Here is a 27,572-nt window from a genome sequence, read left to right as displayed (position 1 = left end):
ATTCTATAAATGATGCAGAAGTTTTTGAAACTTTTTAGCACCTTTTTTCACTCAAGTCGTCATGGTTAAGTTTCCAGCATCATCTTTCTAATGAGAATCCTCAGATCTGCTGAAATCATACTTTTATTCCCCAATGTCTAATTCATTTCCCTTCCAAGTGACCTTTGTGTTTCTTCTGATTGTCAGGTCGTCTTCCACTGTGGTCTCCCCCACCAAAGATCCAGATGTTTTTTTTCTGTACATCCACTTTGGAGGGCTCGGAAGTAACCTCTTACCCTCCAGCCCACATCTGCTGCTGTTTCATCTTGTGACTCAATGGTATGGTCCAGTGGATATATGGGTGGCCCTCAATCAGTCACTTCTCTTTTACTTCCTGGACGGAAAGTGTTGGAGGTTCAAGTTAATATCTCCAAAAAAGGGAATGTAAAGCTCCCAAGTTCTAGTATAACATCTTTATTGAACCCCAAATATTCTATAGATCAGGTTCAGGGTAAAAGTGACTTTTGGCTTCCTCCGGCACCAGGGTTCGAATGCTGCTACTTACTATAACTTCTCCCCTGCATATTTAACCAACCTTTTATGAATTGATCAGCGACAAAGTAAACTGCTTTCCATAACCGAGAATAAAGCCCTCTACTAACCCAATTTTGACTATAAAGTAGATATAAATGATCAACGTGTGCCCTCCATTCCTCTTTGGATTCCTCATCTCCTGGTCCCTCATAATGGTAAAAATAAAGCAATGGAGTATTTGTGCCTAATAATTATGGATATTACATGCTATTAGTGAATTAGTTCTGGTTAACTTGACTTCAAGTCTTGTCCCGACTGGTTTGACAGCTTGAACAATATACTGTATCCCAGGGTTTCTACAATGTGGATCGATTGGGTCAGATGAGACAAAGTTGCCACATTTCCATCAACTGAAAAATGACTTGGGGTGACCATTCCCTTGTCCAATCAACGTCTATTTCAAGCATGACTGAGCATACATGTGTTGTTCTAAATGTAGAAGGGAATAAGCCGATGCCAAGTCCATCTGGTGGTGGCTTATATTCCGCAAGAGGAACATAATCTTCTCCATTGTCTTGGGCTCCGTCACAAGTCTTCTTCTAGTTGGGACTATGAAGTTTTATGTTGAGTTTACAGGAATCTATGAGATTAGAAACCATATTGGACTGGCCTACCACAGGATCCTCAGGTGGGCCCAGGCTCTAACCAAATATTGGGCTCCAGAGATACAGTAGAAGACAACCTAATTTGGAGGCTAGTAGGGTTTATTTCCTAATGCCGAGTGCCCAAAAAGACACCTAAAGCCCCCTTATTTATCGCGAGGTGCCAACCAAAAATTAAAGCAGTAACTTACTGCTCCCTGTTCTTCAACAATCATATTTGCCTCCTGAGGACAGCAACACAGTAGAAAGATGGAAAATTTGCATCATTTTAGCTTCTTTCTAGTGCCCCTCTGTAGTCCTGTAGGGGCCAGCAGGAGGTCCTCCAAAGATAATTCGGCCCTGTCTATTAATTTTCCCTCTTCCTACTGTCCCTAGTAGCAAAGTAAGTATCAAAATATGACTGGAAGCAGCATCTTTTAAGTTGCATGGAACTGCAGGAAGATTCTCTGAGTCCTGTCTGGTGTGCTGGGGCGATGGCCCGGGTGCCCACAGAAAGGGCTCTGAGTGCCGCCTCTGGCACCTGTGCCATACGTTCGCCACCACTGTCCTAGCGGATGTTGAAGTGTTGGCCCCTAGAATAATTTTATCTGGTGGGCCCAAGGAACCCCAGTTTGACATTGATGGGAAAAGTAGATTAACCTGCAGCCACATCTCACATGACCTGCAGTCTCCTGGGTTAATGTTTGATGGTCTTTTTATGGTATATTGTTGACATAAAATAAAAACTAAACTTTTTTGTCTATTTTTTCCTTTTTTTTTGTTGCAGCAAACCAGTTGTAATTCCAAAAGTATGACAAGACCTCATACTTCACAGTTATTAACAACAACAATGTAACCACAAGCTTTGACAAACAGAGGAGCAATTTGGCACAAGCATGTTCCAAACACACATCATCCAGCCCTTCCCTCCGAGCCATCCCAAGGAGTCTGTCAAACGACACATTGTGTCAGAGGCTGCAAGACACCAACACTCTATAGACAAGGGGGGAAAGTGCGAAAATAGAACACATAAAAAGAGGGCACGGCCAGAAAGAGGGGGGGCAGGGGACATATGGGGGACCGGAGGCGAGGAGAAGAAGAAGACGGAGAAGAAGAACTGGGACTCAAGAGAGAAGGAACATAAGACATAATGGAGATGCCAAGAAGATAAGTCTAGACCAGACCAGGGGTGCACTATATGTGGTAAGTCATATTATATCATAAGAAGACATCTTGGATTTCCTTATAACTTTTCTGGTGGTCGGGAAGATGTTGGAGAAGTCGATGGAAGTTTTCCAATAGTTATTGCAACAGTAAAGCATGTTGTGTAGAACATTTCAGATCTTCTCTTTGATTTTTGTTGCAGTTTTTGTGTTGTTTTTGCTGTTATTTTATATCATCACAATAAGCATTGTCACAATATTTTGGCTCCTAAATGATATTATTGTAATAATTCCAAGTTGAAATAAGACAACAAGTAAACTACTGACGGGTATAAACAAGCAGGTCCTAATGTCTCTTCTAGACGGATGACTGGTTAAAGAATCTTAATGGTGGTCCCTCCAGGGTAGTCTGACCTTCCCCCTCTGTCAGGTGTCTCAGGAACAAGTCTGACTGATTTACTGATATGAGTTTGAAAAGTGCAATTTTTAGAGTATTCAGAGTTTCTTCACTTTCATTAACCCTTTACGTCATATACATTACTTTAAATCTATACTGTATCATTTACATTAATAGTCTCCTCTTATGGAGAAGAGACAATTGAGCCATCAATAAAACACATGCACTTGGTTTCCATCAGTCAGACGTCTTTCCATCTACTACACCATCTGATCTGGCTACCAGCACATTGCAATAACGTCAGGAGAATAGTATAAGGAGGTGCAGAGGATGTGAGGTATGGTCACACCTGTGCCCAGGAGGCCATGATAACTATGGAGCCCCAGTCACAGCTGCAGTGACAATAACAACCTGCCTGTAAATGTGTCTGCTCCTATCTGGTAAATACAGTACAGACATATCAGACTACTACTACTACTGTTATCCTGTGTATATGGGCACAGAATAGTTCTATATATGGTCAGAGCACTGTACTACTGCTCCTATGATAAATATATATGGCAACAGTACCATATTTATACTCTTATCCAGTATATATGGACACAGCACAGTACTACTACTTCTATCCTGTATATATGGGCAAAGCAAAGTACTACTACTCCTATCCTGTATATATGGGCACAGTACTAATACTCCTATCCTGTATATATGAGCACAGCACAATACTACTACTAGTATCCTGTATATATGGGCACAGCACAGTACTACTACTTCTATCCTGTATATATGGGCAAAGCAAAGTACTACTACTCCTATCCTGTATATATGGGCACAGTACTAATACTCCTATCCTGTATATATAAGCACAGCACAGTACTACTACTCCTATCCTGTATATATGGGCACAGCACAGTACTACTACTCCTATCCTGTATATATGAGCACAGCACAGTACTACTACTTCTATCCTGTATATATGGGCACAGTACAGTACTACTACTCCTATCCTGTATATATGGGCACAGTACTGTACTAATACTCCTATCCTGTATATATGACCACAGCACAGTACTACTACTCCTATCCTGTATATATGGGCACAGTACTGTACTAATACTCCTATCCTGTATATATGAGCACAGCACAGTACTACTACTAGTATCCTGTATATATGGGCACAGCACAGTATTACTACTCCTATCATGTATATATGGGAACAGCACAGTACTACTACTACTATCCTGTATATATGAGCACAGCACAGTACTACTACTAGTATCCTGTATATATGGGCACAGCACAGTACTACTACTCCTATCCTGTATATATGGGAACAGTACTACTACTCCTTCCCTGTATATATGGACACAGCACAGTACTAGTACTCCTATCCTGTATATATTGGCACAGCACATTACTACTACTCTTATCCTGTATATATGGGTACAGCACAGTACTGCTCCTCTTATCCTGTATATATGGGCACAGTACTGTACTAATACTCCTATCCTGTATATATGAGCACAGCACAGTACTACTACTAGTATCCTGTATATATGGGCACAGCACAGTATTACTACTCCTATCCTGTATATATGGGAACAGCACAGTACTACTACTACTATCCTGTATATATGAGCACAGTACTACTACTAGTATCCTGTATATATGGGCACAGCACAGTACTACTACTCCTATCCTGTATATATGGACACAGCACAGTACTACTACTCATATCCTGTATATATGGGTACAGCACAGTACTGCTCCTCTTATCCTGTATATATGGGTACAGCACAGTACTACTACTCCTATCCTGTATATATGGGTACAGCACAGTACTACTACTCCTATCCTGTATATATGGACACAGCACAGTACTACTACTCCTATGCTGTATATATGGACACAGCACAGTACTACTACTCATATCCTGTATATATGGGTACAGCACAGTACTGCTCCTCTTATCCTGTATATATGGGTACAGCACAGTACTACTACTCATATCCTGTATATATGGGTACAGCACAGTACTACTACTCATATCCTGTATATATGTGTACAGAACAGTACTACTCCTATCCTGTATATATGGGTACAGCACAGTACTGCTCCTCTTATGCTGTATATATGGGTACAGAACAGTACTACTACTCCTATCCTGTATATATGGGTACAGCACAGTACTAATACTCCTATCCTGTATATATGAGCACAGCACAGTACTACTACTCCTATCCTGTATATATGGGCACAACACAGTACCACTACTCCTATCCTGTATATATGGGTACAGCACAGTACTACTACTCCTATCCTGTATATATGGGTACAGCACAGTACTACTACTCCTATCCTGTATATATGGACACAGCACAGTACTACTACTCCTATCCTGTATATATGGACACAGCACAGTACTATTACTCCTATCCTGTATATATGGACACAGCACAGTACTACTACTCCTATCCTGTATATATGGGTACAGCACAGTACTACTACTCCTATCCTGTATATATGGGTACAGCACAGTACTGCTCCTCTTATCCTGTATATATATGTACAGCACAGTACTAATACTCCTATCCTGTATATATGGGCGCAGCACAGTACTAATACTCCTATCCTGTATATATGGGTACAGCACAGTACTGCTCCTCTTATGCTGTATATATGGGTACAGCACAGTACTGCTCCTCTTATGCTGTATATATGGGTACAGCACAGTACTACTACTCCTATCCTGTATATATGGGCACAGCACAGTACTAATACTCCTATCCTGTATATATGGGTACAGCACAGTACTGCTCCTCTTATGCTGTATATATGGGTACAGCACAGTACTACTACTCTTATCCTGTATATATGGGTACAGCACAATATTGCTCCTCTTATGCTGCATATATGGGTACAGCACAGTACTGCTCCTCTTATGCTGTATATATGGGTACAGCACAGTACTACTACTCCTATCCTGTATATATGGGTGCAGCACAGTACTACTACTCCTATCCTGTATATATGGACACAGCACAGTACTACTACTCCTATCCTGTATATATGGACACAGCACAGTACTACTACTCATATCCTGTATATATGGGCACAGCACAGTACTGCTCCTCTTATCCTGTATATATGGGTACAGCACAGTACTACTACTCATATCCTGTATATATGGGTACAGCACAGTACTACTACTCCTATCCTGTATATATGTGTACAGAACAGTACTACTCCTATCCTGTATATATGGGTACAGCACAGTACTGCTCCTCTTATGCTGTATATATGGGTACAGAACAGTACTACTACTCCTATCCTGTATATATGGGTACAGCACAGTACTAATACTCCTATCCTGTATATATGGGCACAGCACAGTACTACTACTCCTATCCTGTATATATGAGCACAGCACAGTACTACTACTCCTATCCTGTATATATGGACACAGCACAGTACTACTACTCATATCCTGTATATATGGGTACAGCACAGTACTGCTCCTCTTATCCTGTATATATGGGTACAGCACAGTACTACTACTCCTATCCTGTATATATGGGTACAGCACAGTACTACTACTCCTATCCTGTATATATGGACACAGCACAGTACTACTACTCCTATCCTGTATATATGGGCACAGCACAGTACTACTACTCCTATCCTGTATATATGGACACAGCACAGTACTACTACTCATATCCTGTATATATGGGTACAGCACAGTACTGCTCCTCTTATCCTGTATATATGGGTACAGCACAGTACTACTACTCCTATCCTGTATATATGGGTACAGCACAGTACTACTACTCCTATCCTGTATATATGGACACAGCACAGTACTACTACTCCTATGCTGTATATATGGACACAGCACAGTACTACTACTCATATCCTGTATATATGGGTACAGCACAGTACTGCTCCTCTTATCCTGTATATATGGGTACAGCACAGTACTACTACTCATATCCTGTATATATGGGTACAGCACAGTACTACTACTCATATCCTGTATATATGTGTACAGAACAGTACTACTCCTATCCTGTATATATGGGTACAGCACAGTACTGCTCCTCTTATGCTGTATATATGGGTACAGAACAGTACTACTACTCCTATCCTGTATATATGGGTACAGCACAGTACTAATACTCCTATCCTGTATATATGAGCACAGCACAGTACTACTACTCCTATCCTGTATATATGGGCACAACACAGTACCACTACTCCTATCCTGTATATATGGGTACAGCACAGTACTACTACTCCTATCCTGTATATATGGGTACAGCACAGTACTACTACTCCTATCCTGTATATATGGACACAGCACAGTACTACTACTCCTATCCTGTATATATGGACACAGCACAGTACTATTACTCCTATCCTGTATATATGGACACAGCACAGTACTACTACTCCTATCCTGTATATATGGGTACAGCACAGTACTACTACTCCTATCCTGTATATATGGGTACAGCACAGTACTGCTCCTCTTATCCTGTATATATATGTACAGCACAGTACTAATACTCCTATCCTGTATATATGGGCGCAGCACAGTACTAATACTCCTATCCTGTATATATGGGTACAGCACAGTACTGCTCCTCTTATGCTGTATATATGGGTACAGCACAGTACTGCTCCTCTTATGCTGTATATATGGGTACAGCACAGTACTACTACTCCTATCCTGTATATATGGGCACAGCACAGTACTAATACTCCTATCCTGTATATATGGGTACAGCACAGTACTGCTCCTCTTATGCTGTATATATGGGTACAGCACAGTACTACTACTCTTATCCTGTATATATGGGTACAGCACAATATTGCTCCTCTTATGCTGCATATATGGGTACAGCACAGTACTGCTCCTCTTATGCTGTATATATGGGTACAGCACAGTACTACTACTCCTATCCTGTATATATGGGTGCAGCACAGTACTACTACTCCTATCCTGTATATATGGACACAGCACAGTACTACTACTCCTATCCTGTATATATGGACACAGCACAGTACTACTACTCATATCCTGTATATATGGGCACAGCACAGTACTGCTCCTCTTATCCTGTATATATGGGTACAGCACAGTACTACTACTCATATCCTGTATATATGGGTACAGCACAGTACTACTACTCCTATCCTGTATATATGTGTACAGAACAGTACTACTCCTATCCTGTATATATGGGTACAGCACAGTACTGCTCCTCTTATGCTGTATATATGGGTACAGAACAGTACTACTACTCCTATCCTGTATATATGGGTACAGCACAGTACTAATACTCCTATCCTGTATATATGGGCACAGCACAGTACTACTACTCCTATCCTGTATATATGTGCACAACACAGTACTACTACTCCTATCCTGTATATATGGGTACAGCACAGTACTACTACTCCTATCCTGTATATATGGGTGCAGCACAGTAATACTACTCCTATCCTGTATATATGGACACAGCACAGTACTACTACTCCTATCCTGTATATATGGACACAGCACAGTACTATTACTCCTATCCTGTATATATGGACACAGCACAGTACTACTACTCCTATCCTGTATATATGGGTACAGCACAGTACTACTACTTCTATCCTGTATATATGGGTACAGCACAGTACTGCTCCTCTTATCCTGTATATATATGTACAGCACAGTACTAATACTCCTATCCTGTATATATAGGCGCAGCACAGTACTAATACTCCTATCCTGTATATATGGGTACAGCACAGTACTGCTCCTCTTATGCTGTATATATGGGTACAGCACAGTACTAATACTCCTATCCTGTATATATGGGTACAGCACAGTACTGCTCCTCTTATGCTGTATATATGCGTACAGCACAGTACTACTACTCTTATCCTGTATATATGGGTACAGCACAGTATTGCTCCTTTTTTGCTGTATGTATGGGTACAGCACAGTACTGCTCCTCTTATGTTGTGTATATGGGTACAGCACAGTACTACTACTCCTATCCTGTATATATGGGTGCAGCACAGTACTACTACTCCTATCCTGTATATATGGACACAGCACAGTACTACTACTCCTATCCTGTATATATGGGTACAGCACAGTACTACTACTCCTATCCTGTATATATGGGTACAGCACAGTACTGCTCCTCTTATCCTGTATATATATGTACAGCACCGTACTAATACTCCTATCCTGTATATATGGGTACAGCACAGTACTGCTCCTCTTATGCTGTATATATGGGTACAGCACAGTACTACTACTCCTATCCTGTATATATGGTACAGCACAGTACTACTACTCCTATCCAGTATATATGGGTACAGCACAGTACTACTACTCCTATACTGTATATATGGGTACAGCACAGTACTGCTCCTCTTATCCTGTATATATATATATATGTACAGCACAGTACTATTACTCCTATCCTGTATATATGGACACAGCACAGTACTAATACTCCTATCCTGTATATATGGGTACAGCACAGTACTGCTCCTCTTATGCTGTATATATGGGTAAAGCACAGTACTACTACTCCTATCCTGTATATATGGGTACAGCACAGTACTGCTCCTCTTATCCTGTATATATATGTACAGCACAGTACTAATACTCCTATCCTGTATTTATGGGAACAGCACAGTACTACTCCTATCCTGTATATATGGGTACAGCACAGTACTACTACTCCTATCCTGTATATATGGGCACAGCACAGTACTAATACTCCTATCCTGTATATATGGGTACAGCACAGTACTGCTCCTCTTATGCTGTATATATGGGTACAGAACAGTACTACTACTCCTATCATGTATATATGGGTACAGCACAGTACTAATACTCCTATCCTGTATATATGGGTACAGCACAGTACTGCTCCTCTTATTCTGTATATATGGGTACAGCACAGTACTACTACTCCTATCCTGTATATATGGGCACAGCACAGTACTAATACTCCTATCCTGTATATATGGGTACAGCACAGTACTGCTCCTCTTATGCTGTATATATGGGTACAGCACAGTACTGCTTCTCCAATTCTCCATATATGGGCACCTATGCTGAATATATTGAGCATAGGAGGGGCACAGCATAGTACTATGGGGTATGAACTATTGTTGATGGCTCTACATAGTGATATGTCCTACAAAGCGGTTTCTTCCTCATTCTATAAATGATACATTATATTTGGGGTCCCCTGAAACGTCCAGTTACACCTCTTATTACACATAAGTCCTGGTCTGCTCACCACATTCTGATGGATGGCTTATTTTTTCCTAGGAATCAAGACAATGAGAATAAATATAACAATAGTTTGCCTGCAGCTCCTCCGCAGGTGAAATGAGGAATTGCACATTGTGGTCCTGCATGCAAGACCCCCATTCATTACCCGCATATTCCATGACAGGGATGACAATTTATGTTCCAATCTTAGAAGCCACTATACTAAAATCTGCCCCAAATCTTCTGCACTCTGTAATCAGTCTTCAGATTACATTAGATTGGCGCGATGCTACACAGGAAGAGGCAGAATAGTGGACGGTTTGTCTTTTTTTCGGATTCGCCATCCTCAGTAATAGCGCTCTTTATCCCCCCAGCACCCGGACATTGAACATTCTGGTTAAATTTAGCAACATAATTGTCTCTCTTCCTCATGGCCAATTACATTGTTGCTCTCTGACCCCCGGGCAGGCGGGTGATCTGTAGGTGTCACCGCCCTGATTGTTCATTGCTCGGACGCCGCTGATCCCTTAAGGGCGCAGAGTTGTGAGGAGGATTGTAAGAAAGAGGGAAAGTTAATCAGAATGTGTTGTCTCCTTCCTTATAATATCCCGGAGCGTAATATCCCAGAACTTTGTAATGCACACGTTGTAGGGGCGTCACACAGGAAGCTTCATTGATACCAGTGGAGGGGTCGGAGCATTGAGTGATATTCACCCCTTTAAATTTTTATCCACTTTCAACTCAGTATAACCCCACAGCCTTCTCCTAATACATAAGTAAACACCAAGGGGCTTATTTACTAAGGGTCCGTGGATCGCATTTTCATCCGACTTCCCGACGTTTTCGGGATTGTGGGGAAGGGGATTGTGTTGCATGCGTTCAGATTTTGGCGCAGCTGGCGCTGCTTTAATGCAACAGAAATCTGGCACAGAAATCCGACTTATTCGGACTGAGCGAGGAATTTAACATTTAAATTGTGTCGCAAAAACAAGCACTTACATGCGCCAGGAAGAAGAAGGTGAACTCCGGCAGACCTGAGCGGGGAATCGTGTGCGCACAATCTTAGTGAATTCCGGTCGGACAATGCACATCAGGGAACGCACCAGGGAGTAAGTAAGTAAATGTGCCGCCATGTTGCTGCATTTTTGACTTACTTTCTCTGTTGCAAACCAGTATATGATGTAGAGGCAGTCTAATGTATAGCAAGCCAGTATTATATAGCAGCAAACCAGTGCTACATGACTAAAGCCTGGGGAGACTAATACAGGCGCAGGGAACCTACAGCTCGGTGGTAGACAGATGTTTAATAATTGGTGATCTGCGCTGTGTGAGGCTAAGATACACGCAGCACGGTGGGCGCCCCAGGTGATGCCAATGGTGTTGCTTGGTCTACAGCACGTGGGTCATAGGGAGGAGTGAACGCCAGGATCCGCCATCCACTCTTTTCTATGAGGCATATGCTAGGGCTACCTATTCACTGGGGGGCATGTGGTGTGGCTACCTATCTATTGGGGGCATATGTTGGGGCTTCCTATGCATGGGGGCATGGTCTTTGGTTACCTATCCACTGCGGAGGCATGGTCTGTGGCTACCTATCCACTGGGCAGCAAATGATGTGGCTACTTATCTACATGGGGCATATGCTGGGGCTACCTATCTACTTGGGGCATATGCTGGGGCTACCTATCTACTTGGGGCATATGCTGGGGCTACCTATCTACTTGGGGCATATGCTGGGGCTGCCTATCTACTTGGGGCATATGCTGGGGCTACCTATCTACTGCGGGGCATATGCTAGGGCTACCTATCTACTTGGGGCATATGCTGGGGCTGCCTATCTACTTGGGGCATGTGCTTTGGCTACTTATCTATTGTGGGGCATATGCTGGGGCTGCCTATCTACTTGGGGCATGTGCTGTGGCTACCTATCTACTTGGGGCATATGCTGGGGCTACCTATCTACTGCGGGGCATGTGCTTTGGCTACTTATCTATTGTGGGGCATGTGCATATTGTATGGCTCTCATTACATTTTAAAGTAAGTGGCGTTCATGGCTCTCTCAGCCAAAAAGGTTCCCGACCCCTAGTCTAATGTATAGCAGGCTAGTAGTATATGGAATGTAGAGGCAGTATACTGTATGGTATGCCAGTAGTATATACCATGAAAAGCAGTCTAATCTATAGCAAACTGGTTTGTAGAGGCTGTATACTGAGTCAGTATAGTATATTTAACAGTGTTCTGTATAATATTAAAAGGCAGTCTACTGTATAGCAGGGAGAAGCAGTCTACTGTATAGCATTACAGTGTAGCATTAAGACTTTAATGTAAGGAGAGACAGTCTACAGTATAACAAGACAATATAGTATAGAGAGGCTGAATAATAAGTCAGAATTTCTTGGAGAGACAGTCGCAATCTAGCCTAAAGTAATCCATTGTACAATAGCATGCAGAGGCAGTCTACTGTATAGCAGATAGTTTATCAGCATTGAAGTTCTATTGTAGGAGATTGTGAATTTGCAGTATTATTCTGGACAGTACTTGGTATTTGAGAGGTCATGGGGGCCTTCACAGAGTAGATATCTCTCCACCTTCATGAACTCTGAAAGTGTTTTTACATATTTATGAGACTTGGGTCAAAGGTGAAAGTATCCGAAAGATACCAGAGGCCCAAACACCTGGAGCCCTTAAAGAAACACTGTGGGAAACACTGATTTGACGTGTTCCATCTGGTGCAAGACAAAATAATTCAAAGATCACCGGAGATTGAAGTCTTACTCTGCCGACCGCAACTGAACTTTTTGATTCGATGGGGCAGATTTACTTACCTGGCCCATTCGCGGTCCAGCGGCGCGTTCTCTGCGGTGGATTCGGGTCCGGCCGGGATTCATTAGGCAGTTCCTCCGACATCCACCAGGTGGCGCTGCTGCGCTGAAGTTCCCCCGAAATGCACTCAAGTAAACCGGCCTATTCCTAGTGAAGGTAAGTGCAAGTTTCGCAACACTTTTTTTTTTTTTAAATGCGCCGTTTTTTCCGAATCCGTCGGGTTTTCGTTCGGCCACGTCCCCCGATTTCCGTCGCGTGCATGCCATCGCCGATGCGCCAAAATACGATCGCATGCGCCAAAATCCCGGGGCAATTCAGGGGAAATCTGCGCAAAACGGAAATATTCGGGAAAACACAAATCGGGCCCAATGACTTCTAACTATATAGATTCTCATGGAGGAGAAGATTACGCGGCTGGACAAACTCCATAACGGGTGGATTATGGGCGTTTAGAAAGTGTGCCCCCCCCTATAAGTAGCAATGCCCCCCATAACAATAATGTTCCCCTAATGTTACCCCATCCCCATTGTTAACCGATCACCCTATACTGATATAGTTGATTATGAGGTTGAGGAACATTCAGGGCAGTAGGGAAAATATTTAGCTCTGGATCTTTTGTCTTCCCAATGCCCCCTCTATGAGGTTGTTACGTATATGAGATGTTACCTAACATCCATGATTTTCTAATTACAGATTAGAAGTTTTCGGTTTTGAAAAAAAAAAAGAAGAGACTAAAGATAAACCGAAGAGAATGGAGAATGTAGAGACTGTAGAGACCTAAGTTGGAATGGATGAGAAGATACAATTTAACTATGAACATGCAACGTAAGTGAAGACCCAACCAACCATGAGACCATCAGTCTGCCTATCAGTCGTTGTCCTATTCTTCCTGGGAATCATCCCCTCATGTCGGATGAGGCCAAAAAGACCCCCGAGGTGGAAATGTCCGACATCATGCAACTGCACCATTGACAATGTCCTGTGCGATGGCTCCAACTACATTCCCACCACGTATTCATTGGATATCATCTCTGTGTAAGTCAAATCTGCTCCACCAAGCTCAATGTCTGCCAGGTTTTTGGGGTTGTTCAAGTCAACCTTGGATGTCCAACATAGAACTAGATCAAGAGATTGCTCAAAAAAGATCATGAGATCGTTAATTTAGTTTTGGCCATCAAGACCAATTGTCAACCTGGATGAGTTATTTTAGCCAGACCTGACAATGGATGATAATTGTCTTGAAGGGAATCGGAAAGCAGGATGAAGCTCCCCCGAAGTATCTCCATGTCCATGTAGTTCATCTCGTTACATGTTTTGACAATGGCATTGTCCTGCTTCCCACTCCTAAAACAGGACTGGTTATACTTGATCACTTCCTTCAATCCTCCTTGGATCACGTCACTCATAACAAGGTGACCTACCTGGACATGGGGTTCCTTTGAGGTGTTCCATGCTACTCTCAGATTCTCGAGGGTTTACCAAGGAACTATCTATAACAGTAGACGCAGTTAAGACTGACTTCTCTCCTGTCCTCAAAACATCTTAAGAACATTTCTGTGTATCCTGGAATTGACACGTTTCCAATTTCCTGTCTTATTTGAGTAGTTTTGCTAAATCTCTGCACTACAATCTAACGTGTCTGAGACTGTAAATACTTTGTTCGTCTGCTGTTCGTGGCGGAAATTCCCATAGGAGAAATAATTCTTGAAATAATTATCCCGCTGGCGTTCTCTATGATAGAATAGTTATTAGGCATGAGGATTAGCTCATATTTTTAACATGTTTTTCATTAAAATGAAGTGGATATTTTTGTAAAATGAGCTTATTTTGTAAGAATTCAGACAATTCATCAATCTACTAGACGCTAGACAGGGGTATAAGGCACAAAGTTCCTCACCTACAGACTATGATGACCTATCTCAAGGTGGTCAAGCTCCACTCCCAAGGATGTGGGGCAGATTTACTTACCCGGTACTGTCGTGGTCCCGCGGCACGTTCTGTGTGGAGGATTCGGGTCTTCCGGCGATTCACTAAGGTAGTGCGCCCGAGGTCCACCAGGTGTCGCTGCTGCGCTGAATTCCGTCGGAGTTCACTGGAGTTCACCAAGCCAGGCCGGGTGCAGGTAAGTGCGTGTCAAGCGACCCTTTTTTAAAAAATACGGCGGTTTTTCCGAATCTGTCTGGGTTTCTTACGGTCACGCCCCCCGATTTCCGTTGCGTGCATGCCAGCGCCAATGCGCCACAATCGCGTGCGCCAAAATCCCGGGGCAATTCATCGAAAATCGTCGCAAATCGGAAAAATACGGGTAACCTGACGTAAAAATGCAATTCGGGCCCTTAGTAAATGACCCCCTGTGAGTCTTAACAAGCCTCTTGATACCTCTAAACATCACAACTGTGACAGTCCTAGGAAGGAACTGATCAGGGAGTCTTGACAACCTGACAAAAGAAGACCATTTGGTGCCAACTCTTTTTGGATGGTCAGATACTTGGAAGGTAATCAGTTTGGGTCACATCAGTGAGTAATGTGTGAAAAATCATAATCTTGGCTTTCAGAAAGATATAAAAATTGCCAGAAAGCTATTATTGTCTTGTCTTGAAATCCCGAGATTATGCACTAGAATGTTTTCTATTGTGGGCCCACCCTGAGGATTCATGGTGTCCATCTAAACCTTGCCCCAATCCTCTAAGTCAAAAGGCCCTGCATGGGTTCAGCATCAATGGATTTAGCATGACTTGGTGTTGGGCATAAGTCTTGGTGTTGGCTTAGGAGACATCTAGGTGCACCTTAAGGCAACACACCTCTCCATTCAGACCTCACAGAGGGTCCACCCAAAAGGGTCAGCCAAACCCTGAAGGAGTCTTCGTGGCAGGACAACATTGAAAGTAAAAACATGCTAAACAAAAGGAGAGTAATACCTAAAGTTGTGTAACTTGCTGACAGCCCGAAAAAGCAAAGCATGTGTAACACTCCTAGTGGGTCCCCCTCCCAATGAGTTAAGGCAACCCAGACTCACTACTCTTGGATCACTTCTACAACTCAATATTTTGGCCTCCTTGGTCTAGCCCAGTACTCGCTACTGGCAGGTACTAATACTACAGATACTACAGATGGTCTTCTCAGACAAGACCAAGTAAATGTTGTCTTAGATGCCACCACACTCCTTACCCTATCTAATAAACTCATTTAGACTTGATGTGGGCACTCATTCTTCTCCTTCATTTGCCTGTCCATCTTATGGTCACCAGAGGGCCACAGACAATGGCAGAAAAACCTCAGGTCTTAAAGATGGTGCCTTAGAGATTTCTTGAGTTTTGGTCTTGGCTGATACCTTTTCCTTATTCTTACACAGCTCGTTCCTCAGATGCGGCTTCCAGACTATCCCCTCGGACAGCTTCGCCCAGTCGCAGACGCTGCAGATCCTGTAAGTGCTCTCATTAGCTTCTAATTGCTGGTGACAAAGTCTTATTGCCTTCATTCCGCTTTATTACAATCGCTGTGGACGCTGGGAGCATTCTTCTTCTAATAAGCCGCGTTCATTCCTAATTTCATTGTTTTCCCTTGTAAAAATACATTTTATGCTTCTATTTTTATAACAAATACGAAAATAATGAAGGAATTGAGAACGAATATTGCCAGGAGGTAAAAAAGTGACAACTTGTAGCTGAGGAGATGTAGCTTAAGGTTCTTGGGCCCAATGGTATAAACAAGCCCATGCCCCTAACTAACCTTGTTCCTACATGTATCATTGATGGTCACATGGCTTCGGGGTCAGAACATGGGGTAGTCAGAGATGGCAAAACGAGAAGTTGGTAGAGTGGACAGAAGAAGTGGTGGACACAGTATGCAGATAGTTAGGATACCATTGAAGAAAGGGGCACAATTTGTGAGGGCTCCGGGGTTGGATGAGTGCATTGGAATGAGAACACCTTTGGTGGGATTTAGAGTGGGCTATGATGCCCATTTTTAGGGACTTGGGCGGTCCGTTTTAGGGGTATTATGCAACTCTTGAATGTGGAGGACAATAAAAAGTCTTGAAGGCAGCCTTGATTATGGCACTTTACTTAAAGGGGTATTCCGGGAATATGAACGTCTGACACAAAAACCCATGATGATATAAATAAATGAATACAACAATACTCAATGTCATTAGTCACAAAACGGAGCTTAAATAGTTTGATTTTATGATTTACAAAATTTATGGCCTCTCTAAAGTAGGTGGAGTTATCACTAAGATGGCTGCCACTGGAAACTACAAGTCCCATGATCCTTTAGTTCTCAGTAACTCCTCCTGCCTCTTATGCTCTGCGCTCAGTGATGATGTAACAGACTTTCTTGCCCTGTTACCATAGTAATGATGTGTAACTGCCATCACCACAACACTGGCCATACTGGATGCGCTGCAACCAACCGACTACAGACAAACATAGTGGTGATCACATGACCTGCCCAGGCAGGTACAGGACATGTGATGTGGACATGTGACCAGCGGCCATCTTCTGTTCTGTGTCTGATCCACAACGGACCGCGCAGAGGAAATTAACGGACTGATTAAAGGGCCAGTAGCATTTTAATTCTTCATTACAGTCTATGTCACCAGCATTTTCTGCTAAGGGGAGCAAAATTTTAAATTACAACTAATTACACATTAGCTTATATTTTGAGTAGCCCACTTGTATATGAATTATGCTGATTCCTGGAATACCCCTTTAAGTTTGATGGTTACACTTCCAACAGAGCCATGGACTTTTGGTTAGATTCCGTTACAGATATTTAAAGTCCTCTTGGTCTAATCCTAATTATTCCATATTCCAGTGTCCCCTTGTTTCTTCCTTTATGGCCCCTTGTCTTCTCATGGTAGTTCACGGCTACGTGCCATAGACTACGCTCATCCTTTTGAATAATTGAGGTCTTCCTAAGATTCACGTTAGATTTTATAGCATGTACTCAATGGGGAAATTATTGGCTCAAAGCCTCATCGAAGACTCATCGACATGTTCATAGTAGATTGGCAGTGGTCTAATATGTCTCTGTTGCCCCCTTAGGCAATGGGACTTCTATGTATATCCCAGCACTAGTCACTTTTACAGGCATAGAAACCTGAGTTGGTGGTTTTTGCTTCCATCTTTTAGACGGATTCGCTTAACTGACTTTCTATGTTTTTAGGCTCTTCACGTCATGTTCCTTTGAGGAGATTTCTGATGACGCCTTCCTCAAGCTGAAACATTTGGAGTACTTGTAAGTTCTGCTTGAGAAGGTCTAGGTAATTCTCTGCATTGACTCCTACAAGAAGACGTCTGTTAGGTCAGGAGGGAGGAAAGGGAAAGTGAGCCTCGATACAAAATTCCCCTGCTGACCCAGTCTACGACCCAGTGTCCCTTCTGCCTGCTTTCAATCTGTGGTTTCAGGACCTTTTGAGGACCTCCAAAGATCCTGAAATGGCTTTTGTGTGTGTGTATTAAGAGAAGGAAGAGATGTACAAGGATTGCAAGGTCCTTCTCAGTATAAAATTTAGTTGGAGGTTTGAGTGGCCTTAGGCCCCCTAGAACGCTTTGGCCCCCCGGGCTACTACCTATATTATAATCCACTACTGGATGATGGCCCCCAACTGTGATGTTCACTGAAATCCAAGTCATGCAGAACTCAGTTAAAGAACTTAGTTCTGTTATTGCTGTACCACTGTCTAAAATCTTCAGGGATTCCGTAATGTCTGGTGTGGTGCCAAGTGACTGGCGCAAGGCAAATGTGGTGCCAATATATAAAAAGGGCTCTAGAACTTCGCCAGGCAATTACAGACCTGTAAGCTTAACTTCCATTGTGGGGAAAGTATTGGAAGGGTTAGTAAAAGACTATATACTGGAGTATGTGACATCAAATAGTATAATAAGTGACAGCCAGCATGGGTTTACTAAGAATAGAAGTTGTCAAACTAACCTTATCTGCTTCTATGAAGAGGTGAGCAGGTGCCTGGATGGAGGAGCAGCTGTGGATATTGTGTTCTTGGACTTTGCAAAGGCATTTGACACTGTTCCTCATAGACGCCTGATGGGTAAAATTAGGGCTATTGGTTTGGCAGAAATCATTTGCAATTGGATTGAAAACTGGCTGAAGGATCGTATCCAGAGAGTTGTGGTCAATGATTCCTACTCGGAATGGTCACCAGTTATGAGTGGTGTACCTCAGGGTTCTGTGCTTGGCCCACTACTATTTAATATATTTATTAATGATATAGAGGTAGGAATTAATAGCACTGTGTCTATTTTTGCAGATGACACCAAACTGTGTAGTGTAATACAGTCTATGGAGGATGTACATAGGCTGCAGGGTGACTTGGACAAACTGAATGTTTGGTCATCCACTTGGCAAATGAGGTTTAATGTGGATAAATGTAAGGTTATGCACCTGGGGGCCAATAATCCAAAGGCAAAATATGTCCTTGGGGGAGTAAATCTGGGAGAGTCCCTTGTTGAGAAGGACCTGGGGGTACTAGTAGATCATAAATTGAATAACAGCATGCAATGTCAATCAGCTGCCTCTAAAGCTAGTAGGATCTTGTCGTGTATCAAAAGTGGTATGGACTCTCGTAATAGGGATGTAATATTACCCCTGTACAAGGCACTGGTTCGGCCTCACCTGGAATATGCTGTCCAGTTCTGGGCACCGGTCCATAAAAAGGATGCCCTGGAGCTGGAGAGGGTTCAACGTAGAGCCACAAAAATGATAAGGGGTATGGAGGGTCTTGGTTATGAGGAAAGATTAAAACAACTAGATTTATTTAGTCTGGAAAAGAGACGACTACGAGGGGACATGATTAATTTATTTAAATATATGAATGGTCCATATAAAAAATATGGTGGAAAGTTGTTTCAGATTAGATCAAATCAAAAGACGAGGGGGCACTGTCTCCGTCTGGAGAAAACAAGGTTTAATCACCGGAGGCGACAGGGCTTTTTTACTATAAGAACTGTCACTCTGTGGAATAGCCTGCCTCAGGCGCTGGTCACAGCAGGGACAGCAGAGAGCTTTAAGAAGGGTCTAGATGCCTTTTTACACCTAAATAACATTGATGGTTATGTTATATAGAATTGTTTCCCCTAAATCCCTTCCTCATCCAATCCCTTCCCTTCCTTGGTTGAACTTGATGGACAAGTGTCTTTTTTCAACCGTATAAACTATGAAACTATGAAACACAAAAGTAGGTAAACCAAATCACTGGCAGGAAAATCCAGCCCCAAGGAAGCTTTTAGCTGGCTAATTACATGATTGTGAGACAGATGAATAACCATGTAACGCTTGGGTGGTAATTTGATGCAAATCGTATTGTCCTTAGACTATAAACTCTTAATACTGAAGAGCAAATTTAAACATTGGAAGAAGATACAAAGATCTTGGGCAGCCAACATTGGTAGACCGGAATATGACCTAAAAAGATAGTAGAGCTTCGGTCTCATTACATAATGCAACCCACCACCATGAAGAACGCCCCGTAACATGTCACCACCCTAATCCCCTCCACACCTAATACAGGGGGTTGTTCTAGACCGTGGTTCTGTAGACCGATTTCCAGAGGACATGGTCAATGGTCTCTATCTAAGGGAGCCAAGGCAGACTCGTAGGTCAGATAGGTCAGCATGACTTGAGTTGAGGCTTGAAATCTCCAGTCCTTGGTCCTAAATCTAGATCCTGCTCTTGATATCTATCCCTACTCATATGCGTTTTCAACTTCTCCAGGTTTATTGAAAACAACAACATAAAGAAAATTTCTGGAAACGCGTTGAGAGGCCTGAGGTCCCTGATCCATCTGTAAGTAGAAGGTGGCACTTGGGGGTTAATGGTTGTTCTCCAGTGGGTGTAGGGAATCTTATAGGCCAGTGGTGGCGAACCTATGGCACAGGTGCCAGACGTGGCACTCAGAGCCCTTTCTGTGGGCACCCAGGCCTTCACCCCAGCTAAGCCTCAAGGCTTTCTCTTGTGGTCCAATACAGCCCAGGATGCGCCATGCTCAGAGCTATTCTAAAGCAACATCCTTGGCTGCCAGAACTACAGGAGGAGCCAGAAGGGCTGGATAGCGATGGATTGTCATTGGAGCTCCTGCTCTGGGTCCCCTGATTCTTCCTCTTCAGGGGACCCTGGAGGGAAGCTACAATCCAAATTTCTCCATCATCTATTATATTGGTGAATTCAGGACACCAATACGATTAAAAACTGTGCTACAGCAAGAAGCAATAAGTTACTGCTTAAATTGTCATGTTGGCACTTTGTGACATATACGTGGGTTTTGGTTGTAGCTTGGGCACTCTGTCTCATGGCTTGGGTTCGCCATCACTGTTATAGGCTTTGCTTTTTCTGAGACTCACAATGATGATGAGTGAAGTGGGAACTTCACGTGGAAAAATTTTTGTCCTTACACTGCTGTGCTCTCTGCATTGAACTGCTCCACAGCTCCCCATTTCTGCTCTCTCCCTTTCTACGAGTTAAACCCGTAAAAGATTTCTGTTTACATACTATGGAAGGTGGGACAGTAGGGGTTTGATTCAGAGAACACATAATACAGAAGGGTGAGGAGGCATGGAAAGGCTACAGTCCTGGAATGTAAATCCATATTTCACAGTTCTGCTGCTACTACAAACATACACAAAGGTATGATTACCGTACACAGATCTCCAGGGACATTACCAAACACTGGTTGCAGAGAGAACTCAGCACAGATGTGTGAGGAGACATCACCAGCTCTTCAATCCTGAAATATTAATTATATTTCACAGTTCTGCTGCCAACACAATACACAAAAGTATGGTTATACAAAATACCTAACGCTGGCTGCAAAGAGAATAGAGCACAGCAGTGTGAGGACATGCCCCTAGTTGTACAATCTTGATATATAAATCCATTTTCACAGTCCTGTGGCTACTAACACCATACACAGAAGTATGTTTACACAGAATGCCTAACTCTGGCTGCAGAGAGAACAGAGCACAACAGTGTAATCCATATTTTACAGCTGTGTGGCTACTTACACCATACACTGTAGTAGGATTACACAGAATACCTAATGCTAGCTGCAGAGAGAACAGAGCACAGCAGTGTGAGGACACATCCCCAGTTCTACAATCTTGGAATACAAATCTATATTTCACCATTCTATTCCTTCTAACACCATACACAGTTGTATGATTACACAGAATACCTAACGCTGGCTGCAGAGAGAACAGAGCACAGCAGTGTGAGAACACATGGAGAAGTTTTAATCCTGGAATTTAAAGTATATTTCACAGTACTGCTGCTACTAACAACGTGCACAAATGATTACACAGGTTTCCAATACTTCTGACAGAGTCCTTTGCAGAAAATGGAGTCACATGATGGTTTGATGGATAATTTTATTTTATTTTTTCCCATGCAGGAGCCTGGCGAATAATCACTTGGAATCTCTTCCCAGCGGATTGTTCCGGACACTTACAGCCATCAAGCACATGTGAGGGGAGGACTTGCCTAGTGTGACCCTTATCCCAGTATCAGACTGGTGCAATCCACTGTCGTGATATACAGGGAGCCCAGAGCTGAAGGATTAGTATGGTCTTTCGCTTGCTGTCAGTGAATTGAAACATACTTGTTTACATTCAGATGCTTAACTCCTGGGTAGATTTTATGATTTTTACAGGGTTGGGGCTTTGTTACAATGTTTCTTGTTGAGATAATCCTCAGCAGAACAATTCTTTTCTCTGCATTGAAAGTTTGTTACAATGTATCAGTCTGAAGTCCACACTGTTTAGTAGAGAAGTGGTTAGACTGAATACAATTGTCACAAACCTACAGCTGTGAAAACTAAGGTCTAACTACTAATTTCCTTCATTCTAAGGCCGCGGTCACACGATCCGCTAGGCGTCCGTTCATAACACGACGCTAGCGCACAGGGGGCGGTCCTCGGCCACAATGCACATGCGTTTCCCTGTTAACGCATGCGCGTTCGGGCCGAGGACCTCCCCCTGTGCGCTAGCGTCGTGTTATGAACGGACGCCTAGCGGATCGTGTGTCAGCGGCCTAAGAAAGCAAGTAGAGAACTAGAAATAAAGAATGGAAAAAAACTAAAATATAGCAGCCAACAACAGAATCTGTGTAATGGTGAAAGTCCCCATTTGGATATAAACGATATCCAATACACTCATTGACAGCAAGCAGAGATCCTAATAATGTTGACAATCTAAAGATTATACGGGGATATGAAAATGAGTTATTGGATCTATACAGGTCATCGTTTCACGGGTATAAACAATGTTTTCACTCACTGACAGCAAGCAGAGATCTTAACAATGTGAGGCTATAGCACCAATGAATTAGAGTTTTATATTCTGTAACTTTGTTTTATTTTCCGGCAGAGATCTCCGTGGGAATCCCCTGCACTGTGACTGTCAGATTAAGTGGCTGGTGCAGTGGGTTCATGGGGCAGGGAAGAACGTGGCGCTGTGGCCCCCGCTACCTTGTGACGAGCCCCCAAAGTTCAAGGGGAAGGGTCTACACGAGCTCAGCGACACCGACTTCTACTGCATGAGCAGCAGTGAGTGCAACACTCCTACACTGGCGTCACATCACATGGCGTATCTGTCCCTGGGAAAGCTGGGTGATGATCCATGTGACCATTATGACTGCAAAAAAGCTCACAAAGAGGATGGGGCTTGCACAATTTGCATAAAAGTGGGCGTTTTTCCCATTTTTATACATTCATAAGGTGGGACAGGTATTTAAAATAAGGAGAGTTATGCTCACCCAACTTTCCAAAGCTCCTGTAAGGAAATCCAGTGGATCTAACATCAGGGGGGCTACTTATAATTTTTTTTATCCATGGCCTCCTTCCTTCTAAAATCAACTTTTAACATTATGCTAATGAGCCAGTAGGCATCTTGGGGGCATGACCAGAGCCCTTCCGTGCTGTAGCTTCCCATTCACATTGGGGGTCATTTACTAAGGGCCCGATTCGCGTTTTCCCGACGTGTTACCCGAATATTTCCGATTTGCGCCGATTGTACCTGAATTGCCCTGGGTTTTTGGCGCACGCGATCGGATTGTGGCGCATCGGCGCCGGCATGCGTGCGACGGAAATATGGGGGGCGTGGCCGAACGAAAACCCGACGTATATTCGGAAAAACCGCAGCATTTAAAAACCCGAAAAGTGTCGCTTGCGAAGCGCTTACCTTCACCTGGTCCGAGGTGGTGCATTCCGGCGCGTTCAGAAGATTTTCAGCGCAGCAGCGCCACCTGGTGGACGGCGGAGGAACTACCTTCATAAATCCCGGCCGGACCCGAATCCACCGCAGAGAACGCGCCGCTGGATCGCGAATGGGCCGGGTGAGTAAATGTGCCCCATTGTGTGAGATTACATCATGCAGATAGAGGCGGGGAGTGCTGTTTTTGCACAGTGTAACAGCCTATAGCACGAAGGGGCTATGGTAACGCCCCCCAGAGCCCTTCTCACTTAAGGACTTTTTATTTGGTGAGATGGGTGGGGGGTACCTTTTCCCGTTGGATGGGTAGTAACGTGCCCCTCTCTCCGCAGACATTGTGCAGCGCTGGACCTTTAAGCTTCCCTCCTTATCGGTCAAGGCTTTTGAGTATAACTCGGAGCAGTATGTAGTGATCACTCACCCGTTTGAGGGCAGGTGCACCTTCCTGGAGTGGGATCACGTGGCGTATCAATTCAGATACTATGACACCATTAAAGGTAAGTTGGGGTTACTTGCCCCTCCTCTGCTTGCTGCCATAGAATGTGAACATTCCATTATAATCTAGTATTTTTATTCAGCTGAGGGTTTGTTACAGTTGCACCCAATCTAGACTCATCCAACCCCATGTGGATTCTGGATTCTGGACTCTAGAATGATACATTTTACCTGCACTGATACACTGTAACGAACCATCAGGAGCTGTTGATTAGTTTAGCTCACAGAGGATTGTTTAGGCTGGATACAATTGTGACAAATCTCATCTGTATTAGATTGTACAGATTTGTAGGTGTAATAGGAAGAATTTATTCACTGACAGCAAGCAGATTTTGAAAATTTAAATTGAGATGAAAAATGTTCAGAATTGCTTGTTACAGTGTTACCCTTTATTAAACGGGGGTTTCCACTTTTTCGATGACTGATGCATAGGATAAGTCTTCAGTATCAGATGTGACAATGAAGACCCCACTGATCAGTCTCAGGTACCGGTATCAACACAGAAAACAGAGTTGGAATCACAGCGCCATTTTCTATGTAGTGGCCGAGCTGTGTTACTACAACTCCCATTCAGCTTTTATCTGGAGTCCAGGTGCTATAGATGCCCCTCAAGCTTCATTTCCTTCACCAGCTTGTGTTGGACCATGGCTGTATTGATACAAAAACAGCGCCGCAGCTATCCATGGTTATGTCGGGTATTGCAGTTTAGCGCCATTAAAGTGCCTTAAGCTAATCCGCAATTCCACACACCACCTCTGAACTGATGTGGCGCTGTTTTTAAAGAGCAACCCAATTTACTGTGATACCGCCATACTGCCCAGAATGTTAAACCCCGCCCCTATCCAAAAAGCAAAACCCACTTTCTGCATAAATTTGCATAGTAGATACCACCTCCACGAGACAATGTTACAAGGTTATTATCTTAAGTTGTCATGTTTTGCCCAGGTATCTCGGTGGTCTCCTGCTTGCCCCTGGTTATTGGGAAGCAGCTCTTCGTTGTGGTGGCTCAGCTCTATGGTGGCACGTCGGTCTATCGTCTGGACCCGTCACCAGGGAGCCCCTCTGCCTTCCATCGCTTCCAGCACTTCCCCGATATCCGGAAACCCAACGACCTGGAAAGCTTCACCTCAGCAGAAGGAGAGCACTACTTCATCATAGCAGACAGCGCCAAGTCTGGGGCCAGCACTTTGTATCGGTGGGACGGTCGTGGCTTCTACCCCCAGCAGCAGCTACCACGATGGTACCGTGACACGGATGCAGAGCCTCTCATTCTCTCCGGTTCTCCGCACCTCATCATGAGCAGTGGCTCTCAAAGGCCTCTCGTATATCGATTCGAGAACAAACATCTAGAACGTCTGACCGATATCCCAGAAGCTTGGGATGTCTATGCCGTCAAGCACTTCACCGATGCTGAGGACGGCATCTTCGCCTGCTTGGTCCGTTATATGGGAGACTCATCCCTGGTCCGATGGGACGGTTCCATGTTTCGGCAACTCCAACAGTTACCGTCCAGGGGGTCTCATGTCTTCCAGCCTCTGTTGCTTGGCCAGAGATGGCATGCCCTTCTAGGAAACGACTTTGGCTATACCTGGATCTACCAGTTGGAGAAATGGAAACATTGGGAGATCGAGGAGACCAATGATAAGGAAGGGCCTATAGGACCTCTGGTGCCATTGCAAGAACTCAAAATCCTGGAGGCTCGGGCTTTCACCACGGTCCAGGTGCGGGGGCGGCAGTTCATATTTGTGGCCAGTTTTGGAGGGGACACGGTGGTGTTTGAGTATGTGGAGAAAGACCAGGCTGGGTAAGGTGTAAGAGCTGCTCCTCGTGGGCATGGCCAAAGACCTGAAGTGGTGATTGGTGGAAATGCCATTTTTTTTATATTTTATTTCTGCTAAAACTGAACAAAACTGCACCAAGTCCCTTATTTAAGAGGGGGCGATAGAGACTGATGATGTCACTGGTTATGGCCCATGTGTAAGGGAACACTGGACCACCACTGATTGATATGGAAGACCTAATTGAGTCTTTATGATCTCCACACTACAAAAGAGGAGCCCTCACTACTCGCCAGGGGCACAGCAATAAGGGAGTAGTCACTACAAGACCCGAGGTCTAGAGGACCCTTGGGTCCACTACCAATGAAGATTATATACATTATGGTACATAATAAGTGGGGGCTCCGGTAAAAATGTAGAATTGGGGACCTGGAACTTCAAGTTATTGCCTCTGGTAGTCAGAATAGAGTGTCTACAAGGTAGGTGTAGAGACAGCAGGCAATAAGTGTAGCTAGTTTTTTGAGGGGACCTGGTAGTGTTTAAGTATTTGGAGAAGGACCGTGCTAGGTGCGGGGTGAAAGACTCAAAGAAAATTGAGATGCTCCTCATGGGTGTGACCAGAAATCTCAAAGGGTGATTGGTGGAAAATCAGTTTTTAAGTATTTTGGTCCTAAAGGTAAAAAAATGCATAATGATCCCAATTTAAGAGGCGGGATTAGAGATCTGTGATGTCACTGGTTACAGTCCTTGTGTAACGGGGCCTGGAGCTTCACTAATTGGTTAAGAAATTGTAGCTCTCATTATGCAAATATGAGTTACTCCCTTGAATAGTCACAGTATGGTTCCTACATGGTGGCACCTATTGACTCATTATCAGTAACTCAGTTACAGGCTCCACCCCTGAGTTCATTTCCTTACGACTGATTGGTCGTGTATATAGACATGTGACAATTAAGCTCCGCCCAGGAGGAACATCATGAGTGCAACATTACAAAGTGACAGGAGGTTTTCTTTAAACAGTTTAGTAAGGACTGAATTAAGTACAGATGAAACCTTATCATCCCGAATAACCAATTATTCCAATGTAAATGTTATATATGTGATAATCTCTCATAATCAGAAAATAAAAATGGCGTAAACCTGGAGCCGTAAGAGCAATTCGTCCACTAGAGGGCAGCACCCATGTTGAACGAAAACAGTGGAATCACGGACGGGTATAATCAGAAAAGCGACAGTATAGCGAGTGACC

The 27,572-nt window shown here is 43.5% G+C and overlaps 1 protein-coding gene across 1 annotated transcript; it reads left to right on the top strand.

Moving 5' to 3' along the window:
- The first annotated feature begins 302 nt into the window (after positions 1-302).
- LOC140134639 (leucine-rich glioma-inactivated protein 1-like) lies at positions 303-27,463 on the top strand. The gene is made up of 10 exons (XM_072155102.1): positions 303-318; positions 1,942-2,357; positions 13,525-13,866; positions 16,184-16,255; positions 17,998-18,069; positions 20,563-20,634; positions 22,235-22,306; positions 23,208-23,386; positions 24,383-24,547; positions 25,491-27,463. The coding sequence occupies exons 3-10, from the start codon at positions 13,679-13,681 to the stop codon at positions 26,351-26,353; spliced, it is 1,683 nt and encodes a 560-aa protein (XP_072011203.1). The 5' UTR covers positions 303-318; positions 1,942-2,357; positions 13,525-13,678; the 3' UTR covers positions 26,354-27,463.
- The last annotated feature ends 109 nt before the right edge of the window (positions 27,464-27,572 follow it).

Source organism: Engystomops pustulosus, chromosome 6 (genome assembly GCF_040894005.1).
Source record: "Engystomops pustulosus chromosome 6, aEngPut4.maternal, whole genome shotgun sequence".
Classification (NCBI taxonomy): Eukaryota; Metazoa; Chordata; class Amphibia; order Anura; family Leptodactylidae; genus Engystomops; species Engystomops pustulosus.
This window is presented reverse-complemented; position numbering and strand designations above follow the sequence as displayed.

Excerpts from the sequence above, each read along its gene's own strand:
- LOC140134639 (XM_072155102.1), top strand. The coding sequence starts at position 13,679 with ATGAGACCATCAGTCTGCCTATCAGTCGTTGTCCTATTCTTCCTGGGA. Across the intron at positions 20,635-22,234 it reads CTGAGGTCCCTGATCCATCT|GAGCCTGGCGAATAATCACT; the intron begins GTAAGTAGAAGG and ends TTTCCCATGCAG. Across the intron at positions 23,387-24,382 it reads CTTCTACTGCATGAGCAGCA|ACATTGTGCAGCGCTGGACC; the intron begins GTGAGTGCAACA and ends CTCTCTCCGCAG.